At 46.0% G+C, this 17,664-nt stretch overlaps 1 protein-coding gene across 1 annotated transcript in view; it reads left to right on the forward strand.

Moving 5' to 3' along the window:
- BRCA2 (BRCA2 DNA repair associated) overlaps positions 1-17,664 on the forward strand; it is an 88,685-nt gene that overhangs the window by 49,399 nt on the left and 21,622 nt on the right. The window contains exons 14-18 of the mRNA XM_074982356.1: positions 4,315-4,508; positions 6,280-6,467; positions 11,389-11,559; positions 11,858-12,212; positions 12,875-13,030. Coding sequence (XP_074838457.1) covers positions 4,315-4,508; positions 6,280-6,467; positions 11,389-11,559; positions 11,858-12,212; positions 12,875-13,030 — 1,064 coding nt within the window. The remainder of the gene's footprint in view (positions 1-4,314; positions 4,509-6,279; positions 6,468-11,388; positions 11,560-11,857; positions 12,213-12,874; positions 13,031-17,664) is intronic.

Below are 17,664 nucleotides of genomic sequence, written 5' to 3' on the forward strand. Positions count from 1 at the left end.
GCTCTGTGTCCCACTCTTTCAAAAGAGCGGGTCCTCCATGGCTGCAATCAGCTGGCAGGTGGTGGCGCCGCTTACAGCACAAGCAGAGCTCTATGGCTCCAGGATCCAGCTGCCTTTCATTACACAGGCTCCCAGAAGCCCTCAGGCAGCAGGCTGAGAGTGTGCAGGGAGCCCACGCTGCAGCTCTCACAGCTCCCAGCCGCGACACCCCAGGGGAAGCCGCAGCACCTCTGGCACCGTGGCCAGCCGCCGGGACTCCCGCCCACCCCAGGGGCTATCCCAGGACCACGGGAGTCCTCCCGGGAGGGGAGCCAGCCCCCCAAACGTCAGGCTTCCTCCTGGACAGAGCTTAAGCTGCAGGACTTCTTCGCACTGTGGGAAGACAAGGAGGTCCTGTAGTAGACGGGTCCAGTGCTGGAATGCTGTGGTGTTCAACCGCCTGGCCAAGGGCCTCACCAGCCAGGGTCACCCCACACGGACCCCAGCCCAGGTCAGGTCCAAGATCAAGGAGCTCCGGCAGGTGTACTGCTGGTCTTGGGACATGGCCGGGCAGTCAGGGGCAGCGCCCACCAGCTGCCCTTACTATTGAGAAAGGGACTGCCTCCTTGGGCCCAATTAGGCAGGACCCCTAACTGTGTACCTGAAATCTGATGACCCCCTGACTGAGCCAGAGGACACAGGGACTGGGACTGAGGGGGGAGGACCGGCCCAGACCACTGGCCATCTGTGGGCACCCCCATTGGATCCAGCACATGAGTAATGACGAGGGCTCAAGGGAGGTGGCCCTCATCATCAACGTCCCCTGGGGCCCATCCAACCTGGCCCCCTCTGACTGTGCCTCGCCTGATTTTTTGCTGGAGGGACCCACAGGTGTGTACCGTGCATGCTGCTGGCTGTTGGGGTGGGGGTGCACAGTCCCCCCCCCAGGGTGGCTGCAGCCTACCCCCAGGGACATCAGCCCTAGGGCATGAGCAGCCCAGACAGTCCCAGCACCCCAACCTCACAGGGCTGACGTGTCACCCAGCACCATGTGCGCTGGACAGTACGTGGGGCCGTGGAGGGACTGAGGGAGGCAGAGGAGAGCTAGTGCTCCCACAACCCAGATGGGGAACCCCGGATGCGGTCCCTGCAGAACCACTGAGATGGGGTGGGAGGGAAGTGGGGGTGGGTTCAGGGGGTCCCTCACCAGGATTAAGGCCCATTCCTCTCCCCTTTTGTCTCCACAGCTCCAGCAGCAGGACCAGCCCCGTGACGGGCCTGGGGTGTGGACCAGGCCTTGGACAGGGCCAGCATGGGGCCATCGCCGGTCCCCCTGCCAGTGCTGCCAGGCCGGGGAGGAGGAGTCAGGGAACACGCTCCACACAGCTGCCCTCGGGGAGCTGACAGGAGTCGTGCAGGAGTGGGTTGCCATGGAGTGGCAGGCATGGGACCGGGTGCGGTCCAACTTGGACACCCTCACCCAGGCTACGGTCGGCCACCTGGCCCCTGCCGCTGCTCCATCACAGGTCACTCCCGCATCTGCATCCGCACCCTGTCGGCCCCCATACCCCCCTCACCTGTGCATCTCCTCCGATGGTTTCTCCTTCCCCAGTCCCACAGCCCCCTGCCTTCCCCACAATTGCCCCCCCTACCCCCGGAGGCTGACCTCAAGGCCCTACTCCCTTCCCACCTCCCCCTGGCCACCCTCATCCACCTGGCCCACACCCTGCTGGCCAGGTGAAGGCTGCGCCCCTGCCCCACCTCACCCCGGTGCTGAGCCCGGCACAGGCACAGGCACCGCACCTGAGCCGTGACCCTACCTTCCTGTGCCACCAGCCTGGCCCCAGCAGGGCCCCCGGGCAAGTGGAGGAAGGGATGGGTGCGGGTGATGGGGCTTCTGGCCATCAAGTCCCCTGGAACAGTGAAGCCCCCTGTCCCTGCTCCCATGTAAATAGTTCTCCCCCGACACGTGTATATAGTTCCCCCTGGAAAATGAGGGGCACAGTTTTTCCAGATAGTAAACAGTTTATTTTTATGGTTTACCCTGTGTTCCCTGTGCATGTGTGTGGGTGGGTCTGCGTGTGTGCAAGGTTGGGGGGGTTACCGTGGCCCCTGCTCAAAGGCCTGGCACAGGGCCTCCCTTACACACACACACCATCCTTCTGGGCCTGGTGGCAGGGGGCTGTCTGTACCTGTGTCCTGCCTCAGTGGCCCACCCCTGCATATAGGGTTCATGTTTTGCCTCCACCAGGTTATGGAGGGTGCAGCAGGCCCCAGCTGCCGCAGGAACGTTGGGCAGGCCCACTTCCAGCCTGGTGTAGAGGCATCTAAAACGTCCCTTGAGGCAGCTGAATGTCTGTTCTATGGTGTTCTGGGCACTGTTCAGCTGCTCGTTTAAAAAGATCCTGGCTCAGCTGGGGGTGTGCCCTGTGTATGGCTGCATCAGCCAGGCCTGGGAGGTAGGCCGCATCTGCCACAATGCAGGGCAGCATCGTTGTGTCCCCGATGGGGAGCTCCCACCAGGGGATGAAGGTCCCCTCAGCCATACAATGTCCCACCCCTGAGTTCCTGAAGACCCTTGCGTCGTGGGCGCAGCCAGACCCACCCATGTAGATATCCTCAGACCGGCCATTGGTGTCGACCAGGGTCTGCAGGACCACCGATTGGTAGCCCTTGTGATTCACGTAGGCCCCATGGTTGTGCTCTGGGGCCCGGATGGTGATGTGAGTGCCATCCAGGGCCTCAAAGCAGTTGGGGAAGCCCAGCTCCTGGAATCCCCAGATGGCTTTGTCCATGTCCCTGACACACACCAGCTGCCTCAGGAGCACCTTGTTGATCACCGGCTGACTTGCAGGGCATGGGGAGGGCAAGCTTGTGAGCACAGAGTGGGGTGCGGCTTGCCTGCCCGTGCACGTCCTCATCCCTGGCCCTGGGGTGCCCGCCGTTCTCCTGACAGTGCCTGTCACCAGGCTGTCCCCTGCCCCCTGCATGCAGTTGAGGTGTGAGCTGGGCACAGCTTACCTCCATGAGGGCGTCCCCGATGGTGGCTTTGCCCACCCTGAACTGGTGGCTAATGGATCAGTAACTGTCTGTGGTGGTCAGCTTCCATAAGGTGATGGCCACCCTTTTGTGCAGGGGGAACGCCGGCTTCAGGTGTGTGTTCCGGTGCTGGAGGACTGGGGCGAGCCAGTGGCACAGCTTCAGGAATGTCCCCTTGGTCATCCTGAAGTTCTGTAGCCACTGGTTGTCGCCCTAGTCCTCCAGCACCAGCTGGTCCCACCAGTCGCTGCTTGTGGGGAAGCTCCACAGGCGGTGGATGACCCGGGGGACCGGCTGGGGATGTTGCACCCCGCGGATGGCATCCAGGAGAGTGGCTGGTGTGATGGCCACCCGGAGCTGCTGCAGCATGGTGGCCAGGATCACAGCCAGTGCGCTGGCCATGGCTGCGATGGGGTGGGGGGGGTGGTGCTCGGGATCCATGGGAGCCCAGGATGCCACCTCCACTCTCTCTCTCTCTTGCTCTTGATGTTGCGTGCCCTCTCTCACTCTTCTGCTGCTTGGGGACAGGATTGCTGGCCCTTGGAGTGTGCAGGCTGAGGTACGGGGGGGCCCTTTAAGGGGACGGCGGGCAGCGGCCCCCAAAGGGCTTGTCCACCATGCGACCTTGCCCGTGGCGTTTCCTGTCCCTGCTCTTTGGAAAGAGCACCCTAGCGTGTGTGGGCGTTCTCTTTTTAAATTGTGCTGGCGGGGGCCTTTCAAAAGAACGGACTGAACTTTAGGTCCCCGCTGGTGTGTGTGGATGCTCCATTTTGAAAGACCATCTTTCGATGTTCTCTTTAGAAAGATGTTCTTTTGAAACAGAACTGTTTTTTAGATGCAGCCTCTGTGTGTGTAACTTATGTGAGTAGCCCAAATTTCTTCTATGGGACTAAGTACATGCATACATTTATACACATTTATATGTGTTTGCATAGTTAGGCCCATTATTTACAAATTAAAGTTTGCTTAATTTTAAAATGTCAAGGTTATAGATTCAGAAGTCATTGACTACTTTCCATTTATTTAATGTTTTCAAAAAAACCAAAGTTAAGTGCTAGTATAAAAAAGTTTAATTTTGCTTGAAATACTCTCATTGAATTAAACATTTTATAATACTTCAAGTGAATAATATTTCTTAGATAGTTTTGTTTCTGCACATTTGCAGTATGGCAAATTATAAAAGTCAATGTGTTAGCTAAAAAAAGACGTTAGTCAATTGCTTTTATTGAAATGCGTTCATATTCTAAAACAACACACATTTGAAACAGGATTTGATGATGTGTTTGTTTTCTCTAGCAGATTTGATAGAAATGATTGCAAACCTTCACTGTGCCAGAACTCTGCAAGAGATGAGAATTAGAAAGAAACAAGGGCAAAATATTCATTCACAGCCGGGCAGTCTTTATCTCATGAAAACATCTGCAGCAAAAAGGATCTCTCTCAAAGCTGCTGTTGAAGAAAAATCTCCTAGAACTTACTCCATTGAACAGGTGGATGTTTATTGTATTGTGTATACTTTACAAGGTTTAGCTAATTTTTACTGTGTGTATAAAGTGAAATACATATCATCTCCCTGGATTTTGTAGCTGAAAATATTAGCCGTATGTTCAGATTATAATCACAGTAAAGACTAATATAAATGAAATCATTTCAGTGTTAAGAAACTCTTTATTTCAGTGATCCTTCAGAATACCATTATAAAATGAGTGGAGCAAATTGGAAAGGTGAAGTGAGGGATAGTAAGTTCACTAGCTAGCTCTAATGATGGCTTTTACCTCACAGTAGTTAATCCTGAAATGAAATTTCAGCTGCTAATATAATATGTTTTGATTTCTGATGAGGTCCTACTGCTGATTTTTTTTTTTTTTTTTTTTTTCCTTCTTCTTCTTTCTGTTACCTTGGAACCAAGCTGGTATCAGAAGCTTCTCATTGCCAGCAGAGCAAATGAACACCATCTCACTGTTACCCCACTGTGCTTACTGGCTTTGGTGGTTGGTTTTTTGTAATTTATGTGTGGAACATCACTTGTATAAAACCTGAGACTTTCTCACCACGTGCCATATGTGTAACATATTTGGCTTTATTAGAGAATTGATAACTTTAGAAACATTTAATTGAAAAGAGTGGTAGCATTTAATAGTTGACATTTATGAATGCAGTTGATGGTCTCTGAGGCATAAATGTAGCAAATCAGATTCAGATTTTGTTCAATCTCATTGGCCATTTCTACACATCCCCTTCCAAGGGGCATGGTCATGAGCAGCCTGGAAAATGGTAATTAGGCATGGATGTAAATTTCCCATGCCTCATTAGTATATGGACATGTGATTTGGAGTCTGGAAATTTTGAGCAAGACAGAACTTCTGGAAGGACGGTTTCCTTCCAGGAGATCCCCACGGGCCGCATGTCTACACGGCTATTTTGGAGTCTGGAAGAGCTTCTTGCAGACTCCGAATCCCGTGGCCATATGCTAATGAGGCACAGGAAATTTACATCCATGCCTCATTAGCATCTTCTGAGAAAGGCGCATGTATAGAAATGGCCATTATTTTTAACACCTTAATTTTTCTAGCTAAAAATAACAGGCTTGACATAATAGATAAAATAATCTTTTAAATGAGCTCAGGGTTCTTGGTTAGGCAATTTGTTTTGTTTGAAATATTTTAATTTTTGGCATTTATAGTCATCTTGTTTATAAACTTAGAACAAAAGGGCCCAACTGAACAGTGCAAAAATATCAATGTAAAATCTTTTATTGTTTGTTGAGGATCTTAGGTTCATGCAAATTTTGTTGAGAAACATTTAGGAAGTGAACATTTTTAGATTAATATATTATAAAGATAGAAGGGATCATGGTGAAAATCTAGTTTGGCTTCCTGTACAGTATGGGCCCTAAGGCTTCCCTTCATCCCTGTTTTGCCCAGAGCATATTTTAGAAAAACTTAAAAGCTTGATTTTAAAATTGACTGATGGAGATTCCACCTCATTCTTTGGTGCATTGTTTTAATGGTTAATTTAGCATCACTTGACAAATGTGCATCTTATTTCCAATCTGAATTCAACTTGTTAACGTTTTTAGGATTTCCTCCTCTTGTTTAGGAGTATGTATCAGATTTCTCTGACAGATGAGAACTATATACACGTAAAGGAGATGTTTTACAGTAATTCTGCATTTAACAAGAATGCTTTCCTGTTGCTGAACTGCTTGTTGTATTGGATCGTTTTTCTTACTTTTGCTGTCTTTCTTCTTATCATTTGCAGCTGTACATGTATGGTGTTTCAAAGCACTGCATAAAAATTAACAGTATAAATGCAGAATCTTTCCAGTTTTTCATCCAGGATTTTTTCAGTAAGGAGCATTTACTGGCTGGATATGGAATACAACTTGCTGATGGAGGATGGCTTATACCAAATGATGAGGGAAAAGCAGGAAAAGAAGAATTTTACAGGTTTGATTATGAGCTTGGCAGAAAAAAAAATCCTACATTACTGCATGATATTACCCTATAATAAAAATATAGTTTGTTTACAAAATGGTATCTACCCTCCTATTACAGGTCACCAGTGCACATTTTAATTTACTTATGTCGTTATACATCAGAATATTTTAGATCTTTATGTGAGGCTTAATATGTGCATTAATGGGTTATCTTCCCACTTCTCTGTGGCAATGATCTGGAAATAAGCATACAGAAGATGGATTATTTTTAAGATTCATGGAGCCTGGAAGCTTGCTCATTCTTCTAGTTGGTTTGAACTTTGGTCATTTCACCTTGCAAAGAGAAGATGGATTTGTAGAATGAGATACTGACTCCACTAAGGTCAATGGTAAAACTTCTGTTGATTTCAGTGAGTCTGGTTTTCATGCGTACATTTTTGCCAGCTTTTGGAATGTATAAGAGAGGCTGGAAGAATTTTTTTCCCCCCTTTCTACATTAGAAATTGTGAACTTGTCCATTCTGAAAGCCTCTATGGATAACTGAAGTATTGGCAGGAGTATCAGATGGATGAAACCCCTCAAAGCTAATTTGATTTCATTTTCTCATTTTTAGAATTAGTGAACTTTGTGTTAACACTTATATTAAAACACACAGTTGAAAAGCTCACTTAAGGATTTAACATCCTCCGGACTTTAGATGAAGGACTAAAAGCCCTTGGTCCTCAACTGAGTTGACCAGGAGTCTCCCAAAAAAAAATGAGGACACAAGTCTCAGCATTCTTAAAATTACTCAGAAGAACCACAAATAGAAAAAGAAAGAGAAATCTTTATATATACGCCTAAACAGCATTTTTTACCCCTCAAAGAAGAAAAGTTATGCATACATTAGTGGTTTGGTTTAGAGTATAGGCTGTGTCTACAACTTAGTAAAAACTGAAATGGCCATGCTAATGGCCAAATCGAAGAATACGAATAAGATGCTGAAATGAATATTCAAAGCCTCATTAGCATGCTGCCAGCAGCGGCACTTCGAAAGCGCCACAGTTTGCTTGCCCGTGGCTCGTCTACACAGGGGTCCTTTCAAAAAGACTTTTGAAAAGGACCCCCTGGAAGACAAGCCACAGGTGAGCAAACTGCGGGACTTTCAAAGTGCTGTGACTGGTGGCATGCTAATGAGGCACTGAATATGCATTTCAGTGTCATTAGTATTCTTTGATTTGGCCATTAGCATGGCCATTTCAATTTTTAGTAAGTTGTAGACACAGCCATAATGTGGTTCAATCAGTTTATTAATCAACTAGGTCAGCACAAAGGACTTTATGCATTATTTATCTCAGGGGAACTGTATTGCAGCAGTCCCAAATTCTGAGATTAATTTGATTATAGTCCACTTTTTTATGACAATTAAAATAATTAAATACACCTTGCTACTTTATCTTCTCTACTTTCACATCTGTATTTTCAGGTTACAAAGTTATTTGTACCAGCTGCATATATTAACATTCCAGAAATTTAGTAGGCTGTAAGTTTTAGATAGTAAAGAAATGAACTGTTTTCTACTCTCAGCATACAGTTTATATATAACATTTCTTAAAAAAACATACAACTTATCATAGAATTCTAGGGCTGCAAGGGAACTCAAGAGGTCATCTAGTCCAGTCTCCTGCCTAAAGCAGGGTCAAACCCATCTAAATCATCCCACCCATGACTATGTCATGCTGGGACTTAAAAACCTCTAGGGATGGAGATTCCACCATCTCTCTTGGTAACACATTCCAGTCCTTCACCACCCTCCTGGTGGAATAGTTTTTCCTAATATCCAACCTACACCTCTTCCTCTGTAACTTCTGACCACTGCTCCTTGTTCTGTCATTGAGAACAGTCTCTCTCCATCCTCTCTAGAGCCCCCTTTCAGAAAGTTGAAGACTATCAAATCGCCCCTCAGTCTTCTCTTCTGCAAACTAAATAAGCCCAAATCTCTCAGCCTCTCCTCATAGGTCATGTGTTCCAGACCCTTAATCATTTTCGTTGCCCTCCACTGAACCCTCTCCAAAGCGTCCACATCTTTTCTATAGTGGGGGGCCCAGAACTGGAGGCAATCCTCCAGATGAGGCCTCGCCAGAGCCAAGTAGGGGGGAATAATAACTTCTCTAGATCTGCAGGAAATGCTTCTCCTAATGCACCCCAAAATGCCATTAGCCGCCTTGGCTACAAGGGCACACTGTTGACTCATATCCAGCCTCTCATCTACTGTAATCACCAGGTCCCTTTCTGCTTCACTGCTACTGAGCTTGTCAGTCCCTAGCCTGTAACAGTGCTTGGGATTCTTCCATCCCAAGTGCAGGACTCTGCACTTATCCTTGTCGAACCTCATCAAATTTCTTTTACCTCAATCCTCCAATTTGTCTAGGTCATTCTGGACCTTTTCACTACCCTCCAATGTGTGTATCTGACTCCCTACCTTAGTGTCATCTGCAAATTTGTTGAGGGTGCAATCCATCCCCTCGTTCATTGGCTGAAGAAATTCCCGTTTACCTCATCTACCTGATCTGGTGGCCTATAGCAGACACCAAACAGTACATCATCTCTGTTGTTTCTGCTTCTAAGCTTAGCCCAAAGACAATCAGCTGTTTCTTCTCCCTCAATAAACTGGGGCTCTGAGCAATCATATTGCTCTCACATAAATTGTAACTCCTCCTCCTCCTTTTCTTCCCTGCCTGTCCTTCCTGAAAAGTTTATACCCTTCCATGACAGTGCTCCAGTTATGTGAGTCATCCCATCAAGTCTCCGTTATTCCAATCACTTCATACTACTTTGACTGTGCCAGAGCCTCTAATTCCTCCTGTTTGTTTCCCGGGCTGCTCGCATTTGTGTACAAACACCTTAGATAATAAGCTGATTTGCCTACTTTCGAACGAGTGGTCCTTCTTGGTTGTACCTTCCTCCTTCCCCACTTACCTCAGGGCTTGGGTCACCATCCCCCAACAAACCTAGGTTAAAGCCCTCCTTGCTAGGTTTGCAAGCCTGCTGCAAAGATGCTCTTTCCTCTCTTCTTTAGGTGGATCCTGTCACTTCCTAGCAATCCTTGCTCTTGAAACAGAATCCCATGGTCGAAGAAACCATTCTGACACAACCACGCATTTACTTCCATGATTCGATGATCTCTACCTGGGACCCCTTCCTTCAACAGGGAGTATGGATGACGATACACTTATGCTCCATATTCTTTCATCTTCCTTCCCAGAACTGCATAATTTGCAGTGATCCACTCATGGTCATTCTTTGCTATAACATTGGTTCCTACATGGAGAAATAGGAAAGAGTAATAATTCACAGGTTTGATGATTTCTAGAAGTCTTGTCCTGGATTCTAGCTCCTGGTAAGCAGTAAGCTTCCTGAGATTCCAGGTCTGGATGGCAGATGGATGACTCAGCCCCTCTTAGGATGGAGTCTAACCACCACCACCTGTCGTCTTCTCTTGGTGGTTGGTGGTCATAGAACTGCCACCCCTAGGACTACTTATCCCATGCCTTTCCACTAGTGGATCCGTTCTCTGAGAGGTCTCTGCCACAGTATTCTCCACCATATCACCCATGCAGAGAGCTAGAAAGTGATTGCTTACCTCTTCAGGACTTGGAGATAACGGAATTGACTTTCATCTCCTGGAGGTTACATGCTTCCAGTTTTCTTCCTCTGTTTCTACTGCTCTCATCAGTTGCACAGCCTTCTGTGCCTGCAGTACTAAATCACTCCTATCGAGAAGGTCTTCACCTTCTCCGATGGACCAAAGTGTTAATATCTGCACCTCAATTTTTTTTCCCAAGATAGCAACCAGCTTGCCCTTGGTACATACGAAATTCCTTCTGTCTTCCAGGAGGAAGACAAAGATAGCACATGCTGTGCAAGTCAGTATCCTGACTGACTTATCGCTATCCTTTTTTTTACCTTCAGAGAATTCACTTAGAAGATATTAAAGCTGATTTGAAGAGCAGAAGAGAAACAAAACCAAATTAAATAATAATATGGGGCTCCCCCCCAAAACGAACTCCCAGGCAAACTCCCCTGTTAACAACTTCTGTTTGTAGCTCCCAGCTGGTCATGCTCCTGCTGGTCGCTAGCCTTTGACTTGTGAAGCCTTCTTTCCTTTGGTCCTCCCTACTCCTGGTGAATCACGGGGAGGGACATGCATGCACAAACTTCCAGTGTAACTGGAATTCAAATTCAAGCAGACAGTCAGCCTAGCAACTGAAATTCACATTCAAACAATCGGCCTAGCAATCAAACTCACCCAGGAGTAACTGAGATCAATCAGTAACTGACATTCAAATTCAAACAACCAAAACAACTTATTTCTGGTAGAAAGCAAATTTCCACAAAAACCTTAGTAGGAGTACAAAACATTCTGGAAATCTAGTTCATAATTCTACATCTTAGCCTAAATATTAAATATTTTGCAAATATGCATATTTCATAAGAAGATATAAAACAAAAATGGGACAAACATAACTGTATCCTGCATACTTGTACTCCTTTTTAGGCCCTTTCTAAAGATCTATTAAAAGCAAAATGTAGACAGAGTAACACTTCTGCACAGTTTTTATACTTTGCTACTTGACATTTCGCTAACTAGTTACAACCCAAAAGAGATCATATGAAGAAAAACAGTGCACTTTTGGTGTTTGATTGTTTAAAATTTTATTTACTTGCCAACATTTTTTATATTTCTGATTCAATACCAATTCCTGATTTCTTCAATAAATGGGATATAGTAAAATATGTATTACATCAGTAATTTTCTAGTACGTGCACCCTTAGTGGTATTCCTATATTTACTAACAAAGTATTAATACAACATAATAAAATATTTGTAAAAATACAGATTTGAAAAACTTTAAAATGGTGGTCAGTTTAATATAACAATTTGTGCACAGGGCACTCTGTGATACGCCTGGTGTGGATCCAAAGCTAATTACTGAAGCATGGGTCTACAACCACTACAGATGGATTGTATGGAAACTGGCAGCTATGGAAGTCTCATTCCCACAGGAATTTGCAAATAGGTGTTTGACACCTGAAAGGGTGCTATTTCAATTAAAATACAGGTAAATGTATAGCACTATACTTAAGCTTTTTGCTCCACTGTAATTTAGAATTTTGCACATCAATTTTATGTTTATGTATTAATTTGAATGTTTGTGTTATTGAGATTCATACCTTTTGAGATTTAAAATATATCAGATATTTGCAAAAGTCTAGAGCAGTTCCAGTTTTTGCTGAAGGCGGTTAGTCATATAGATTGGTTAGTTACAGTTCAGCACTGTTCATTTAAAAGATGATTTCTTAGACTGTGTGTGTATATTCAAGCAATTTGTGAATGCATTTTTCCCCCTCTTTTGATAGGTATGATTTGGAAGTTGATAAAAGTCAGCGGTCAGCTATCAAAAAGATAGTGGAGAGAGATGATACAGCTGCAAAAACACTCGTACTGTGTTTTTCTAAAATCATATCACTAAATGCAAGCATGTCTGATAACTGTAGTAATAAAAACATTGTGGAAAGCAAAAAAGAAGCAACAATAATTGAAGTTACAGATGGGTGGTATGGAATTAGGGCTCTCCTGGATCCTCCTCTCCAAGCACTCTTATGTGGAAGAAGCCTGACTGTTGGTCAGAAGATCATAGTGCATGGGGCAGAACTTGTCGGTTCTCAAGATGCATGCTCACCACTGGAAATGCCAGATTCTCTTATGTTAAAGGTGAAATTTAGCTACACTTTAACTTAATCAGATGTTCATTTTGAGGGTTGTGGTGATCTAAACAGTGCCATGTGTTGATGTACAGAAAGATTAAAAAATAAGTTTTCATTCTCTGTCACAAAGTATTTGCTGTCTAGATTTGATGGGGCATGACGTGGTAGATGGCATTATACAAAAGGGGTACAAAAGGAAGAAAAGTTTTCATGGAACAAATTTGTATTGAGTTACTACATTTTTGACATTGTGTTTTTTTTTTTAAATAATTTGATACTAAATTGCTCAAGAATGTGAGACACTGGCATGGGGACAAAAGTAGGTTTTAAAGAAGATCTTTACAGGAAGGAGGACAATTTGAGACATAAGTTGTTTTGGGGGTATGAGGCATTGTGCTAAATATTTTTATTTGACGATCTTTCTGTTCTGGTATGAATAAGAGTGTTAGGTCTCACAGATACTCTCTCTTCACTAAAATACATTAGGCCATCAGTTTGCACTGTGAAATGTGTTTCATACTATGAAAAAGTTGAAAAACACTTATGTTAGGTCTTAATACATATAGTTTCATAGATAATGTTTTTGATGGAGAGTTCCCCCTAAATTCAGTAACTTTCTGACCTTTTTGGTTTGTCTGGCTTTTTCACATAAACACTTAATTTATTCAGATTTCAGCTAACAGCACTCGACGTGCTCGGTGGTATGCCAAACTAGGATTTCATCGGGATCCCAGACCTTTTCCTTTATCGTTGTCATCGCTTTTCAGTGAAGGCGGTACTGTTGGGTGTATTGATATTGTTATTCAAAGAACTTATCCTCTTCAGGTACAGTATGAATGCTTTTGGACTAAAGTTTAATAAGGTAATATAGCTCACTTGTGAATATTACTGGAGTAAATTCTCATTTCCTTGTCTGTGCTTGACAAACCGCTTCAAGAGGAGTGTATACCTCAGTATATCAATTGTTTCAATTTATGCCCATTATCCTTTTGAGTAGGTTTGTTTTTGACTCCTCAGAGCCTGAAGTAACAGCTTCAGACCTTTGTAGTTTTTACAATGGGAGACTTGTATGAGAATGAGCTATTGGAAAATGTTGCTTAACAACTTTTGCGCTTGAAGCAGAACAAAGCACACCAGTTTGGTTCAAAGTTTGTAGCATACAGAACCACGATATAGAAGTTGGAAAAAAATAAGGAGCATTATTAGCACTGCTGCTTTTCTTGCCTGGTTTGATTATATCACTATATGACCTACTGTTTTATTTTAAATTTCAGTGAAAATATAAATGTAAAATAATGCAGAGCAGTTTTAAACTCCAACAGAAATTCAGATGGAAATTTTTAATATTCAGATGTATCCTTCCTTCTGCTGACTAGGGTCTCCCACAATACTAAGAAGAGGTTCCTCTCAGTTTTGTAGAACAGCCTGTGCTAACCATAACCCCTTCTCCATCTTGATCGCAGAACTTCAACTTCTTCAGTAGGAGGTAGCTGCAATTTGCATTGCTCCTGATCATCTTTGCAAACTTAATTTTTATACAATTATGGATACTAGCGAGCACCTTTTACCCTTCTTCCTCCTTTGTCTTCTAGATTGGATATTTTAGCAGTGTGGTGGTTTCGGGTCTCTGGGGTTATGTCTAGATTGCTGAGAACTGTTAGCAAAAGATATGCAAATTATGCAATACATTGGCATTTCTTTTGGTGACAATTCAGTCAGGAGAGGCTTTTCCAACATTTGGCCCATCCACACAGGGTCAAAAGTTGAGAAAAATCCCCTCTGTGGAGACATCCCTTTGTTGAAGCACAAGACTTTTCTGTGTTTAGGCAGCTAACATTCAGCTTTAGTGAATTCAGTAAGGCAACAGATGAGCCAAACTGGACACTAGTAAAACCAGGTCCAGCAAGGCTGCTTGATGCAGCTAACTCTAGTATTTTATACCCTTATACAAACAAAGCCCAGTGTCAGAGGTGATTTAAATCACTTCTCAGAGAAACCGTTATCAGGAAAAAGAAACAGGTACCAGGGAGCTGGAGCCTTGACTCCAAATAGTTCATTAACGCATTCCATAGAGCTCATCCTCCCTGCCATTCCCAAATAGGTCAAGGAAAGTACAGGCTCTTGTGTGCGTGCAGAAGTAAGGGATGTGAAATGGCTTTTTATACAAGATGGCTCCCACACCTTCTTTCTCGGGGAATGAGATGTACAGGGATGCTGATAGACTGCTCCCGACTTGCAGATCTCTGCTGACAGATCTGCAGTCTGGACACATGCTCTTGTTGTTGACAGTATTTTGGTCGGTGGAAGTTTTGTTGACAAACCTGCAGCCTAGACGTACCCTGGGTCTACTGCTGCAGCACTTCCTTTGTCTCTGTTCCTGCCTCAGGCATAATTGAATTTTACCATGAGCACAGAGCTAAACCAAAGCTTTGGGTACCATAAGTGAGGCAGGTTCTACAGGTTTATCAGAGGGCAGGTTATACTATGTCTGATCCCATCTAGTCAACCCTCGCATTGCCAGTGCATGAGACTGAACGTAAGACCAATATTTTGGGACACTGCTGCCTGTAGGCATGGCAACGCCAGTGGAGAATAGATCAGCACCATCTAAGAAGCTGAGAGAGGTAAATTTCATAAGACCCAGCTGAACAAGAAGAGATTTCCTAATGAACACTAACAGAGAGAGAGACTAGCACGGCTTTATACTATCAAAACAAAAAAGCAGTCAAGTAGCACTTTAAAGATGAACAAAATAATTTATTATTTTAAAATTAAAAATCAATTATTATTTTGTTAGTCTTTAAAGTGCTACTTGACTCCTAATGAACACTGTGTATGTCATTTTCCCCAAGATATGGAAGTGAATCCTCAGCTCCCCATGGAACATAGGCAGTCATCAATACAACTCTTCTCCTTTTACATAAATCAGTGGTTTTGCACAATGAGACCCTATTCACCGGCAACATGGTGGTGTGATAGATGTGAGACACTGAAAGCATGGAAACTTCAAAAGGCTATTAAGACTGACATGCAAAACACCACAGGCACATGGAATATCATTGACTTTTGAACCTATATTGTATTGGTTTTTCTTTGAGTGAGTGATCATGTGCATTCCAATTTGGGTGTGTGCCAGGTGCATGCCCAGTTGCTGGAAGTTTTTTGCCCTACCCAGTAGCCCTGGGGTCAGTGTGGCACCCCCTGGAGTGGTGCCCATATAGCCGCCCATATATGCCCCGCCCCCCCATGCCCATTCAGTTCCTTCTCGCCGCGCTATTGCTGGAGCTTCCTGATTGTTTGCTGGTAAGCTTTATTGTTTTAATTAGTTGTAAATAGTTTAGATATCTTTCATAGGTAAATAGCTTTTCTTAGCACCTAGTGAGCCAAGCTGGGTCTTTAACCCCTCTTGGCACCAGGGGACGCCTGGCTCCCTGGGGTTTAAAAACTGTTCAAAATGTGGCAAACAAATGCCCAAAAGTGACCCACATGAGGCGTGTTTGAGTTGCCTCGGTGAGGCATGCCTCTAGGAGCGCTACTCTATTTGCAAGGCCTTCCAGCCTAGGACTTTAAAAGATAGAGCTCAATGGCTGAAGGTTCTACTAATGGAATCAGGCTTGCACCTGGACATTTCCCCGGCAGGAATGCAGAGCACCACATCGTCGGTGCAGACTGCTCTGGCACCATCAGTGCCATCGGAAAGTTCCCAGCACCAAGAGCAGGACTCGGCACCTAGCACCTCCTGGCACCATAAGAGCCAGTCCCCCGTGCCTCGCAAAACAAGAAGACAGGACTGGGGTCGATCCCAAGAAAGGAGGCAGCGAAGGCAAGCTTCAGGGGAGTCCGCCAGATTGCACTGTGATCGGGGTCATGAAGTGTGTGCATCAACTCCAGCGTGAGGTGGGAGCCCACGCTCTCCCAGACTGCCCTCAACCCTGGAGGCCTTTAGTGCTGCGCAAGGTCTCCTCCAAATTACGATGCCACTACAGATGCCGCACTGGGAGCCTTCATCGCCCCAGTTCCAGGCATCTGGTCAGGCGGTAGGGACCCCGGCGCAGTTCCTGATGCCAGTGAGACACCAACAAATGGTCACCTACCTCGGTGCCGCGCAGATGGGGCAGAGCGCGCAAGAACTGACGGGAGCTACGGGACCCTCGGCACTACCATGGTGGTCAGCGTTAGAGTCCACGTCGGAGTTGGACTCGTTTTACTCCAGTTCAGCTCCGAGCAGGAGTACGAGGTCGTCTCAACACAGCAGGCATCGACACCGTTCCCAACGCCCCTTAGAGGGGGAGTGGCAAAGGCCCCCTGAAGGTGCCCCACAATGGCCTTTCTGGACCCCATGGGCAATCCACGAGGCACAGGGGACAAATGTGGGACTCCTGTTCAGGGCGCCCGGCACTCCTCAGGTGTTGAAATTGGCACCAACCACTGCTTTGGGAGCCCCACCAAAAGAGCAAGCAGAATCATTGGCACCGGCACTGATGATGGCGCTGGCACCGGTGCAGTCAGAGGTGACCCAAGCATGGGCACTGCCCCTGCAGGCACTGGGGACTGTACTGCCGTGGGCACTGGCACTGACAGAACCGGTGCTGTTCCAGGTACAGAGTGGCACCGTACCAGAGACCACTAGGGGGCCCTTCACCCCAGGCACCAAGCACGGCACCGTGAACCATGGTGCCGGGGACTCAAATGGAAGTGCCGGAACCCCCCTGCACTGATGGGCTTGGAGGGTGTGATGCCCTCATCCTCCCCAGATGAGGCGCTAGCTGGATCCTCTGCATCCCCCATGCTGGAGAATGGAGGAGCGTACCAGCAGCTGTTGAGGAGGGTGGCCCAGAGTCTGGGGGTGCAGGCAGAAGAGGTCAGGGACAAAACAGACTCTGTTACAAATATCCTGTTCAGGGTGGCACTACCGGTTATAAAGACAATTGCCAACACAGTGAAGACTGTGTGGCAGACCCCGGCCTCAGCCTTGCCCAAGGCTAGGAAAAATGAGCGCCAGTATTTTGTGCCAGCCCAGGGAAATGAACATCTGTTCACCCATCCTCCTGCTGACTCCCTTGTCATGGATGCTGTGAACAGTAGGGAGAGGCAGGGAGTCCAGGGGCGCTCCCCTAAAAACAGAGGCAAAAGATTAGACCTGTACAGTAGGAAAGTTTATTCGCCTGGTGGCCTCCAGTTGAGAGTGGCTAACCATCAAGTCATGGTTAGCAGGTATGCGTACAATACAGCCAGCTCCATGGACTGTTGTGCTGAGCTGCTCCTGCCAGATACCAAGTCAGAATTTAGGGCCCTGGTGGAGGAGCAGAGACTCATCCAGAGCAGCACTACAGGCTGCCCTAGATGCAGTCGATGCGGCCACCAGGGTCATGGCCTCGGGTATAGCCATGAGAAGGGGGGCATGGCTTCAGGTCTCGGGACTCTCACAGGAGGTGCAGCAATCCATTTTGAGGGCCCCT

The sequence above is a fragment of the Carettochelys insculpta genome, chromosome 1, assembly GCF_033958435.1.
Source record: "Carettochelys insculpta isolate YL-2023 chromosome 1, ASM3395843v1, whole genome shotgun sequence".
Classification (NCBI taxonomy): Eukaryota; Metazoa; Chordata; order Testudines; family Carettochelyidae; genus Carettochelys; species Carettochelys insculpta.